The sequence below is a fragment of the Phoca vitulina genome, unplaced genomic scaffold (genome assembly GCF_004348235.1).
Source record: "Phoca vitulina isolate PV1807 unplaced genomic scaffold, GSC_HSeal_1.0 scaffold10, whole genome shotgun sequence".
NCBI lineage: Eukaryota > Metazoa > Chordata > Mammalia > Carnivora > Phocidae > Phoca > Phoca vitulina.
Window position 1 is genome coordinate 46,495,250 of NW_022589713.1, and position 13,082 is coordinate 46,508,331.

At 47.6% G+C, this 13,082-nt stretch overlaps 1 protein-coding gene across 2 annotated transcripts in view; it reads right to left on the reverse strand.

Annotated features, from left to right (window-relative positions):
* The window catches only part of ITGA9 (integrin subunit alpha 9), a 330,110-nt gene that overhangs the window by 252,217 nt on the left and 64,811 nt on the right, over positions 1-13,082 (reverse strand). For both annotated transcript variants that reach the window (XM_032408998.1, XM_032408999.1), the window contains exons 12-14: positions 12,005-12,095; positions 9,218-9,263; positions 2,111-2,265 (exon numbers count right to left, since the gene is read on the reverse strand). In XM_032408998.1, the coding sequence (XP_032264889.1) occupies positions 2,111-2,265; positions 9,218-9,263; positions 12,005-12,095 (292 nt within the window). The remainder of the gene's footprint in view (positions 1-2,110; positions 2,266-9,217; positions 9,264-12,004; positions 12,096-13,082) is intronic.

Sequence of the window (13,082 nt, forward strand, 5' to 3'; positions counted from 1 at the left end):
CCCGTTCCTCCTGATCCTCCCCGACTCTTCAGGGGTCATGGTTAAACCTAGCCTTCGTTATAATTCTGCCTAGAGGTCAATGAAAGGGGCCCCAGTGACTGGGGCCCAGAAGGCCCACTGGTGTGGAGCAGCATGAGAAGACACCCACATCTCCTTCTGACTCAGCCCACAAAGCTTCTAATCAGAGTTCACTCTACCACCTGTCTTACGCTCTGAAATCCCCCTTGCTCAAAATTGGCATCTTGGGTTTCTTCTCGTCTGTTCCTACTCTGCCAAATTACCTTCATTACCACCACAGTGATGTCATTAAAGAGCCTGGAAACTGTGTACACTGCTTCAGGATCAAAATAATAGAAACTCTGTAATTCCCATTCGAGACTCCATGAGGATATGCTTGGCACACCCAGGCACACAATAAACATTTGTCAAATGAACACACACATGAACTATTAACCACTTGCTTATTTTAGAGTTATAGAATAGTTCTGCTTATTTTTATGCACACCAACGTAAACCTTCAACTCAACAATTCTTTTATAATGTTTTTTAATGGAGTCCAACTACATCATGAGTTGGTATTTGATAGAAGACACACCATCTAATTAGGCAAAGGACATAGGAGTTCTAGGACCAATAGAAAAAAATTTTTCCCTAGAGACTGATATCTTAAAATAATTAGGGAGGAGATGAGAAATAGTTTTTGGAAAGCAAAACTAAGTATCATCAAACCAGGATTCAACTCCTGGCTTCACCAACAGCCATGTGATCCTGAGCAAGTAGTTTTCTCACTGAGCATGGTCTTTTTCTCACTGGGCTCTACATAAAACGTTAGTCCTTTCTCACCAACCAAGCCCTGAGTTCCTGGTATATTTACATTCAGTTTTGAAATTTCTAAGTTTTTTTTAAAAGAAATCTCTAGGAACAAGTTCAAGATTTGATTGTTGAACTTATTCAATCCACCTGAAGATCAAGATGAAGTATCAATGAGACCATTAGCCTAGAAGGATTAGCACACTGTTAAATAATGTACAGCTTTCAAGGTACAGCTGAGAAATGGACCAGCACACACACACACACGTGCACACGCACTCCAGAGAAGCGCTTCTTGAACATAAATGTGCACACGGATCCTCTGGGATCTTGTTAAAATGCAGATTCTGATTCTGAGACCCAGAGCGAGGCCTGAGATTCTGCACTTCTCACAAGCTCCCAGAGGATGCTGGTACTGCTGGGTCCAGGGACCACACTGTGAAATAGGGAAGGGAAACACTTGACTCTAAGAATGTCTAAGAAAGGCAGTAAGTCCAGGTCCTTATTGTTTTGTGGGTTTTTTTTTTTTTAATTTTCCTAGAATTCTATTTTCTATTATTAAATCAGCCTTTCAAGTAAAAACAAAGCACCTATTAATCTGCACGAATGTTCCAGATTCATTTCCTTCAAGTGACCACACACTGAGTTCTACTCCACACTGATCCTATCCTGATCCAGGGATTGGATCTCTGGAGTTGAGCTAGCAAGTTGGCCTTCCCCAACCAGAGAAGACAGCAGGGCCAGCTGTCTCTTTTCAATCATCTGAAGCTGACAAAGCAGCTCCCCCGCTTTTGTAAGTCTAAGCCTTCATAAAACTCAGCGTCCCAATCCTACCATCCATCCCTGGTCTCAGATTCCACAGTAAAGGGCTTAAGGCCCTGACATCTGGCTGGTGCCGCGGGCTCAGGGGAAGCCTCCAAAGACCCACCACTTCTTTTTTCTAACTGAATGGAATGTTCTGTAAGGGCCAGGCTCCAGTCACTGCCTTTCCACAAGTCCCACTGGCCTGTGACACCTGTAGCCCAGGGAGGTTTCAGTCTGGTCACACATTTGGGGAAAGGATGCTTGGGGTCAAATATTATTTGTTCTAGAGCTGGAGGTTATGTTAAATTGGGAAACTATGGGAAGCAGAAAAAAGCAGGAACCGCAGAGGGAAAGGGTGTCTGGCCTGTGCGTCTGTTGCCTGCAAAACCAGCCAGAACGCACAATGAGAGCAAAGGATCCAGAAGAATCCCTCAGTGGCCACAAGCCCACTCCAGCTAAGATGGCCATCCCGAGCCCTAACTCAGTGGCTCATTACCAAGTTCTCCTGGAACGTGCTTGCCGTGGAAGCTAAAGCAGGCGGTGACGTTGAGGCAGTTCACAGGCTGCAGCCCATCGTGACACTGAGGCGCCGTGATGTTGATGGAGGCTGGGAGGAAGATGGAGACATCCACTGTAATGACAGGTCTTGCCCTGCGCGTCAAGAGAGGGAGGTGACTTAGTCATGCTCTCAGAACCAAACAAGAACTAACCCAGCAAGAGAAATCCTAGGCCTTCAGCCTGGCATTTAATTAAAGCATGAAATAACCAACGAGAGAGGGGCCAATGTGCCCTGTAAAGACTTTTTCCTGGTTTTAGAAGTGGCTTATTTCCTAATAAATTAATAGTTAGCTTCCCAATAATAAAGGCAAGTAAGTTGTTAATAAAACACATCTGGTTGAAGCCATAAATGAACCACCAGATGTCGGGTGATTATTTAAAATTTCACCAATTAAGTTCCGATTTTCATTTTATTAGGAAGATAGTAATATATTTAAGAGGAGTTCCTACAGCAGATGCTGGGACTCGAGAAATAGATGTATCATCGGGAATTCCCGAGCATTTACTGTCTCTGTAAGCATGAACTGCAGAATTCCAGTCCCATCCAGTGGGTTAAACCTTCCCCCTTCATTTCCTCCCTGCAATTCATTAAGCATTTTTCTAAAAGAACTTGATTAACAGAGTCCCAGCTGGTAACAGCAAAGTACTTCAGAGCTGAAGGAATCAACCCACCTGGCCTCAGGAGCAAGTGAAACCCTATAAACATCTGCATCCCTTATCACCAACATGGACCACCAGCACTACCTCCCACCCCATGCTTGATAGATGCACTTCATCCCTGTGGCACCTTCCGTGGATCCCCAGGGTCAGCCCACAAAAGCTGATAATGACTCAGGCATTCTGCTCTCATTGCAAACACCTGCTCAGGGACGGTTCACCTAAGCTGTGCCTTAACCTCCCCTCCAGGCCTCACAAAGAGACCCTTTTACCTCTAGGAAGCCCTGGCCTTCACGCCACTGGGGTGATATAACAAGATTAAGGGGCATTAGTGGCTTGAGAACAATGACCTCCCCTGTGTACAATGACCCCGAAGAGCGCCCACGGTGAGAAGACAGATGGGGAAAAAGGAACACAACTCTCAGAGAAGACAGTATTAAGGAAAACCTCAGGGAAAGAGGGAAGGAAGGAGACACGTGGCCGGGGGGGGGGGTTCACTGCTGCCATCACTGCCATGGATGTGGGTCAAGACCAGAAGAGTTGTGACAAGTACAAGGGAACGGTGGGTCTCCCAGAGCAAATCCAGCTGTAAGGCCAACAGACGTCAGACAACAGCAGTGCCTGAAAGAAATCCAAGGTCCTGGCCTTCCAATTTCCTTCTGGGTTCATCCTTAGAAGATGCTATAAATAACACAGAAAACAAATACTCTGCTCCTGGTCTATGTGTTTGTACAGATGCCAACGGACACTCTATAAAGCGCCGGGGTCCTTCCACAGCCAGCTTACATTCCATTCCCTCTCCTGGGAGGTCTCCTCCAAGAACCCTGGCAGTTGGATGCCCCCCTCCACGTCCCCAGCACTATCTTCACACCTCACCTCACTTACTGATTAAGGTCTTTGTCTAGTTCCACACCTGCTCCACCAGGCTTCAGGCCCCTCAAGGGCTTGGACCCTGGCAAATTCATCATGACAGCCTCAGGACAGGTCCAAAAACCCGAGGTGATTTATTAAATGGGTGCCAATTTCACTCCAGGCCCAGGGACTGAAAACCACAGGAGTGCCCAAAGTTTCATAAAACAGACAGAGGCACCAGGGAGAGCTGGTCTCCACCCTGTGAGAGCCTCCACCCTGCCCAGGGCACATCCTGCCAGGTCCCCACATGGCAGAAAGGCCTCACCCCCTCCCACCATCCCAGGGGCCACCATGTCGGGGAGGCTACCTGGTCCCTGCTCAGAGCAGGGCCCTGCAGAGGAAGGCAGGGTGGGCAGGCTGGCAAACTGACGTCGATGGAGGCTGTCAACACAGAATCCTCTGAGGTGAGGACAAAGACCTTCAGAAGCACATGTCTCACCAACATCAGTCAGATCAGGCCCTTGAACCTGTGTCAATTCCAAGAATTGTTTTTGGACCAGGGAAAGCCCAGAAATCTTTCCTAAACTCTCTCATCACTTCCTTTGAACTTCACCGGCTGGCACAGCCCCAGGCGCCTATCACCCTCACACAGGCCTCGCCCGCCCCAGCTAATCTGAGAGCGCAAAATCAGCGAGGACAGAGTGGGGCCAGCCGGCAGTCCTGCCTGCAAAGGTGCCAGGCTCAGTGAGAAAAGCAAAGGGGCACCTAAGGACAGCACCAAGACCTGATTTTTAACAAGCTGGTAGCTAGAATACTTCTTTCTGATGACTCCGACAGTTCAAATCCTGTTACAGATGCTCCCTGACTTATCACGGTCCGAAGTAACGATTTTTCAACCTTATGATGGGGTGACGTGCACTTAGTAGAAACCGAACTTTGAATTGTGAATCTGGATCTTTCCCCATGCTGGTGCTATGTGGGATGATTGTGTGGTGACGCTGGCCCAGGGCCACAGCTCCTGGGCTCCGCCACCAATCACGAGGGTGAACTCCCTTTCTGTACCCACATGGCCTGTTTGTCACTTTAGGTACAGTATTCAATCATTTACATGAGACTGTCAATGCTTGATTACCAAATAGGCTTTGTGCTAGATGACTGTGCCCAACCGTAGGCGGATGCAAGTTGTTCTGAGCACAGTTAAGGTAGGCCAGGCTAAGCGATGGTGTTCAGGAGGTCAGGGGTAGTAAATGCATTTCCACTTAGGATATTTTCAATTCATGATGGGTTTATCACAACATTAACTCCTTCCTAAGTCAAGGTAGATCTGCACTTCACCTGTATTTACTTCCAGGTAAAAACAGTCAGGATGCCCTCTGATGGGGTATCGCTGCCTCACCCCAGCCTTCTGCGGGGGCAGTGCTGTTTATGGGACAGACACAGGTGGACGGACTGAGAGCCTACACCCCCAGGGAAGATGGAGGCTACTAAACCAGCCCTGGAGCCATTTCCTCCAGGCAGCTAATTAACGTCTATGTACTTAGAGCCACCCGCAGTAAGGTGTTCTCTTCGCGGCAGCCCAAAGGATTTCAAGACCGTACACATCTGGACTCTCTTCTGGAGGATGTGTCAGAGTGGGCATGGTGTGTTTCACATGCATGCACATCCTTGGTTTCTTTTTCTGGTCCCACCCAAACTCTGAGGGGACTCAAAGTCTATCTAACTTGCCGGTCAGCTAGGCCATGCCTGGGATGCCCCCCAGCTTAGTCAGCTGACATCTCCAGACCTTCTTGTCCTTAGTCATTCAGCCACGTCCAGCACCTTATCAACAGATGCCACTGTGGATGACCAGCCTTCCTGGCCCCTCAGACATGCTCAGCAGTCCCTCTGCCTAAGGGGCCCCAGCTTGCCTTCCCTGCTCCCAGAAGATACCTGAGGTGGTCACCCTCACCCATGTTCCACGCTGAACCTTGCCCTGGGCCTGCTCCAACCTTGGGGCCTGACTCAAAGATCAGGCCCCTGCCACCCACAGCCTCTAAAGCTCAGCTTCTAAAGTGTCACCTCAGCGCATCCCACCTCCCTCTCCTCCCTCAACCCCCATTCATCCTCGTCCCTTCCCACTCTGTCTCTTCAGGCCCCAAGGCAGGAGTGGGGTCAAGGCAAGGTTTGTATGGATGAAGGTGAAGCTAAAGGTGACCACCTCTGGTTCTTGCAGGACAGGAAAGGACCCAGGAGAGCAGGAGAGCTTTCAAAGACTCTCAGGCTAATCTCTGAGCCACTGGCAATCCCATTTGCTCCTCTGTAGCCAAGCTTCTGGAAAAGAGTCAAACTTCATCATGTTTTCTTGCTTCTCCTTCTCTCTCCCACCCACAGCGATCTGACTTCCGCACCTCACTCCTCTCGACCTGCCAGAGCCAAGGGCACCATTGGCTTCACACCGCCACCTCCAACAGGACTATGTGGCCCTCTCTGCTGCGCTTGAGGCGGGCGGGTGCCCGTGACCACACAACCCTGCTTTATCATCCTCATGGCACTGACCACAATCTACAATTATCTCCTTTTTAAAATTAATAGAACTTCAATGTCACTTGGTTTCCTCATCCATAAAATGGGAATAACGGTAATAATATCTAGGTCATGGAGTTGTTAAGAAAACTAATAATTAAAATATGTTCTATCAGGGTGCCTGGGTGGCTCAGTTAAGCCTCCGACTCTTGATTTTGGCTCAGGTCATGACCTCAGGGTTGATTCTCTTAAGAGTCTCGCTCTCTTCCTCTTCCTCTGCCCCTCCCCCCTCTAAAAAAACTATGTTTTAGCAACAAGAGAAGAACAAACTACAGGGTATTCAGTAAATGGACTACTGCTCAGTAAGGGGAAAAAGAACTGAACACCACACAACAGCACGGGTGAATCTCAGACACACTGTACCGAGTGAAAGAAGCCAGAACCAAGAGAGTGTGTACTACATACTTCCATCTACGTGAAAAACCAGACCAGGCAGAACTGATCTACAGCAATGAAAATCAGACCGACGGTTGTCCATCAGGAGGGGACATAACTGGGAAGAGACAGGAGGAAACTTTCTGGGGTGATGGAAACTGTTATTTATCTTAATGGCGGTGGCACTTACACACGCGTGTACGCTGCTTAAAGCTCATCAAGCAGCAGACTTAAATCAGCAGGCTCTACTGTATGCAAACTATACCCCAATACGAAGAGAAAAAACAAAAACCACCAGAAAGAGTTGCACGTGTGGGAGCCTAAGCAGTGTCTGGCATGTGGTAAGCACTTAGCAAACACTGGTTGTATTAGTTACTTGTATAGTTGTTCCGCGAGGCGCACCTGGGATCCGACACGTAGTTGAACACCACAGGTCAACCATATTAGCTGAACAAACGAGGGAATGGATCTCTGATCTCCTCATCCCTCCACACTCCTCCCTCGGCTATCAGGGCCTTCTGCTGACCACCTCGTCCAGGCATGCCCAGCAGCCCCGCTCCTAAAGCCTCTGCTCTTGATAAGCAGTCCGTGGCATTCTTCCCAAAGGACCCTGCCTTTGTCCCTGGATGATCTCCCCTCACCAGCTTCAGCCTCCACCCCAGGCTGGGGTCTGGGGCTCCCATCTGCCGTGGAACTGCCCCACTTTATGTCTCCATCCACGTGTGGGCAAAACTCCCAGAGGAGGCCATACGTCACCGAGAAGGAGAGAAAAAAAAAGTCCCTTGGGGCTGAGGTTCACAGCTGGAAGCTTATAAAATACAAGAATGATGAAAAAGCAGAATCTACAAAATATACCTTAAGCCAGATGCTCCCGGTTTTAAGAGCGCCTGTTTTCTTTCTTTTTTTTTTTTTTTATTTTACTTTATTTTATTTATTTATTTGACAGAGAGAGACACAGCGAGAGAGGGAACACAAGCAGGGAGAGCGGGAGAGGGAGAAGCAGGCTTCCCGCTGAGCAGGGAGCCCGATGCGGGGCTCGATCCCAGGACCCTGGGACCATGACCTGAGCCGAAGGCAGACGCTTAACGACTGAGCCACCCAGGCACCCCCAAGAGCGCCTGTTTTCAACTGTGAGAGCCGGGGAACGTGTTTTATTCTAGAGGAATCGTGACAAGCCGGAGCAAGCTGCTTGGGACAGCGAAGAGGGGAGAAGGACACCACAAAGGCGGTGGGTAAGCTCAGCTTCTAAAGTGTCACCTCAGTCATTGGAGGCCACGTAAGCTGTTTTACCTGAGAGGAAATGGCCAACCCACAGGACGGGGGGGGGGGGGGGGGGGGGGGATGAAGAAAGCAGAGATCCAATCACAAAGCAATAGCGAGGTCACCGCCTGGGGGACACACATGCCACCATCAAATACTAAAGGGCTGCTACATGCAAGATATAGGATAAAGAAGCAGAATTTTAGGGAGGCAAATTTAGCATAAGTTATCTAAGAATTGCTAACATTTATTGACCACCTACCTGTTCTACGCATTTTGCATGTAGTCCTAACTCACAGAGTTCTACAGACCCAGTGAGGAAGTACTACTGTTCTGTTGAACAGGTGAGAATCCTAAAAGACAGGTTACCTGACTCACCCAGGGAAACGCGCCTCCCAACAGCAGAGTGGGGGTTCGAACCCAGGCCGCCTGGCCCCAGAGTTCACCCTCTTAACCCAAGGCAATTCTGCCTCCTTAACAATTTAACATCCTGAGTTAGCTGGGGGTTAACTGGTTCCCTCCAAAGTTACTAAGCTCTCACCCCTAGGGGCACCTCACTCAGGAGGAGGCCGGGTGCTTTGCAGCCAGAGACTCGGAGGAAGGCGCTGCTGAATGAGAAGAATCTGGGGTGTGCAACTACATGGCCTCTGGGACCCCTTCCAGCTCTAATATCCCACTGGCCTATTTTAGAAAGTTCTGCCATCAGGTTATTAACAAAACCTAAGAGCTGGCTCCCACTCCAAAGGGTAATTCCACCTCCTCTGACTCATACAGACAGAAATACTTGGAGATGGTTCATGGTGGGATGGCAGGCCACAGCATTTGTAGGAGAGATTCAGGCTGCATGGGCTGCAAGGGCTCCCATCCCTCACCTCTGCCTCCACAGGCCAGGAAGTACTGTCCACAGGGCAGGAGGCTCCCGGCCCCTGGGGATCTGGGGACTGACAAGGTGGGGATGAAGAGCTGGGACAAGGCAGTGCTTTGGAGCCCCTGAGTGTCCTGGCACCCGCAGGAAATGATAACATAGTATACACACATTTATGAAGCAGCTGATCATGGCAAAAGGCAAAACCCCTAGGGCTGAAGCCACCCCAAGCCCCAGGGATGCTACGGTCTCAGAGCTGCAAGCCACTGGAAGCCCACCAGCTAGAAACTCTGCAACAGGGGGTAAAGAGGACAAGAAAAGAAAGGCCACATTTCCACTTCCTGAGCACCTCCAGGAATAGGACAGAGGGAATTGCTGACTAAGGGGGAATAACTCCCCCAACCACCCCCATCACCAAATTCCAGCCCCCACCGTGAAGAACGGAGTCCAGGAAGCAAGAGGAAAGCATCTCACCTTAGAAGAACCACGCTGTCAGACATGAAGGCTCCAATAGTTACATCTGAAAATCAGAAGTTTGTAGCATTCAGAGACGTGCTGAAGCCCCTCCCAGCCCATCCACCCCCTGGCAAGGTCCACAGCCACGGGGGCCCAGCGCTGAGGTCGGGGGCCCCTGACAGCCTTCCTCTGGGCCATTCGATGATCTTGTAAGAGTGAGAGCCACATTGAACCACGTGGCAGCCAATCACCGGGTGTGGCTTGGTGAGACCTTGAAATGTGGCTGGTACAAAAACCATGAACTAGCTCAAAAAATTTTATATTATTAAAATTGATTTCACCTATTTCTTTTTATCTTTTTCACGTGGTTCCTAGAATACATTAAATTATATATGTGGCTCACACTATGTATCTTTTGAACACCAGTGAATTAGAGAGACAGATACTTAGAACTAAATGAGCTGGAAAAAAGCTCTAGGTTCTGTAGAACATGTGAATCATCTCTGCTCTACCCCTCATTCCGTGTGACCTCAGAATCTCTCAGAGAGTCCTTGTCTGTACTGTGGACATAATTATCCCCAGTGTCTTCTTCAAAAGCTGATAACATTTCATAATATTTAAATCAGAAGACATCTATTAAATATTTACTAAACATAATATTAGTTGTTAAATATTGTATTTTTAAAATATTTAAATACACATGACATATGTTAAATCACATATTTAAATCAGATAATTCATGAAATACTTAGTATACTACAAACCAAGACACAAGTGTTAGCTGGTAATGTTTATTTTTTTTTTTTTTTAGGATTTTATTTATTTGTCAGAAAGAGAGCACAAGCAGGGGGAGTGGCAGGCAGAGGGAGAAGCAGACTCCCCGCTGAGCGGGGAGCCCGATGCGGGACTCAATCCCAGGACCCTGGGATCATGACCTGAGCTGAAGGCAGACGCTTAACTGACTGAGCCACCCAGGCATCCCAGTAATGTTTATTCTTAAATAAAACTTTATGAAGTATATACTCATCCAATAGCTCTCTGTCTTTCTTCCCCTTGAGTATAAACTCCTTAGTCCTAGGTGTTTAGTCCCTAGTCCTTCCTCAAGACAGCAAGATGACCATTACCACTTTACAGAACCAAGCATCTGAATCCGAGAGCCTGAATCCACATGTCTATACAGTGCCCTCATTAAGGAAAAAGAAACAGTAAATCCATGAATTATAGTGCTGTTAAATTTCTGCACTTGGGTGTGCTCGTTAATTTTGCTATTTTTTAAGTCTTTTTGAGTTGACTGGATGTTTGAAAATAAATGAACCTGAGGAATTTGTCATTTCTTTTATGAAAAATGTAAGAAGTTCAGGGGCGCCTGGGTGGCTCAGTCAGTTAACCATCTGCCTTTGGCTCAGGTCATGATCCCAGAGTCCTGGGATCGAGTCCTGCATTGGGCTCCCTGCTCAGCGGGGAGTCTGCTTCTCCCTCTTCCCCTCCCCCCAATTCGTGTGCTTGCTCACTCTCAAATAAATAACAATTTAAAAAATCTGAAAAAAAAAAAGAAAAATGTAAGAAATTCACATGCATCATGAAGCGTGGACACACCTGCTCATATTGCACGTGCGTCTCGGCCTACCACGATATGGCCTCTGGCTGGGCCCCTAAGTTTTCTGTGGCTTGGTACCCTTGTTTATCAAGTGGGGGATACCCCACCTCTACCCACCTGCTGCACTAACTATAAGAGGTAAACTGCACGTGGGAGCATTTTGCCAACATCAGGTATTATTTCAGGACGGCCACAAATTACCCAAAACAAGAAGAACTGCTTTCTCCGACTTAAAAAGACCCATGAGGGTCCATAGGAACAAAAGCTTCAGCAATGACCCTTTCCTATCCCCTCCTCCTGGCTCTGTAAGGTCACAAGAAATTATCAAAACTGCTGCCCGTAAGAAACTACCAAATGCACGGCCCTCGTGTGGCACTGCCCTGGGTCTCAGAAGTCCTTCCGGGGCATTTTAAGTGGAAAGAAATACTTCCTCAAGACAGCAAGATGACCGGTAGTTCCAGGGAAATGTTTCCTGAATTCCAGGACGATTTCGGATTTTTTCAAATTCTCATCTGTGTTTCCTCACCTCACCCCACTCCATCCCCTTCAAACCCCAGAAGAACCACCATCCCCCTGCCCAGTGCATCTTCCCTAAACTGGACAACATTTGGGTTGAGGTGGGAAATGCGGATTTTTATTCAATTAGCCTCAACCACCACGAGGCATGAATTCACCCTGAAGACAAGGCAGCCAGCCTTGAACGGTGAAGGTCTGCTTTGTCCGTCAGGGAGAGGGCATGGTTTTCTTTTTTGCTCCAAATATTTCAATTCTCTTGCAGGGGTTAGGAGGTGGGAAAGGTGCTGCCCAGATCCTTTTTCCCCTCTCAAGGGTTAGAAGCCTCTATGCTTAAATATCGAGGAAAACATGAGGTTTCGCTATCATTTTTAATGTGGTCAGTGCTTTTTTTTTCTTCATTAGAAAGAGCTGCCACCATAGAAATCACTGGTTTTTTGTTTTTGTTTTTGTTTGTTTGTTTCTTTTGAAATCAATCCATCCTTTTGGTGCTTAAAGTCTTCAGAATAGATCATTCTAAAACCCCAAAATAAACTTCAACACCTTAAAATCAAATACCAGGCAGAGCATCCCCTTCTATTGTGGGAATTTTCCTCATCCTAAATAGATGTCACCACTGCTTAACCAGACTGGAAATGACTACCTCAGCATTTATCTTCATTTATCTCATATGCCTTCAAAGAAAAACAGCTTACCAGGATAGCCATTTCCATCCATATCAATGCCCCCTGATATGGACTGCCCAAACATCCGCAGAACTGGACTTATCTTCCGGCCTGACAGTTTCTGAAACAGATAATAGGGAAATTGAGTCACCGGATAGGAGCACAGTGGTAAATAAGAACCCATGACTGTTCTATGCAGCTTCCGTTGGACACTCGGTCCTGAAGCTGTGGAAAGAGAAAACTGTAGTCCTAATTTGATCCTGGGGTTTTTAGCACCCGGCTGAAGACCACACACTCCATTATTGTGACTTGCCGTAGCTACATGTCCTTGTTTAAAAATTTTTCCAAGCTCAGTGTTCACGAAAAACCCACGCAGACTAGTATGCTAATGTTTTGACATGCCACATGAAGTTCGAAATAGATGTTTACTTCCATTTCCAACAGCGGTTCTGTTTCATTTCCACATAGGTTGAGCTGGCTGAAATTTTAAGAACATGTTTTCCTTAGCTCTCTCTACCCAAATACTAAACATGGACCACCCCTGTCCTCGGAGGTGCACGTGAGTCTTTCCCTGGGTGGACAGGCAATGAGCATGTCTAGCTGGAAAAGATGCCACATGGAAACCGCCTCTCAGTCAAGCTGACCAGAAGATCTCATAGGGCTCCAGAGCTTCACAGACAGGATGAGACTGGCCTATCTAGTAAATCCAGAGCTGCATGGTCCTGAACCTTCTATAATCTGTAGGAAATCCTAAAAAAAAAAAAAAAAAATCAGCTGAAGCCACCCTCCTCCCCAATCAACCAGTTAGAGTTCACAGCTCTACCACCAAGGGGCATCTGTTCTTTTATTCTTCATGAAGTTCAATCTATATTAACACACACTGCCTTGGTTCAGGACTATTTACTGTACACGCGGCCTTCATCGACATCTGCGTAGCACAGTTCCTCAAAAGATATCAAACTTCCTGAATCTGAAAAGTCCCAGGGATCTGACCTGCTCCTTCTTCCCTTTGTTTTTACAGTCTCTTTGGGGAGGCTTACCTCCCAATGCCCTCACTGTGGATGATAAGAAAAATGCTTTGTTTTCATGCTGCACAGCACAATCCCTA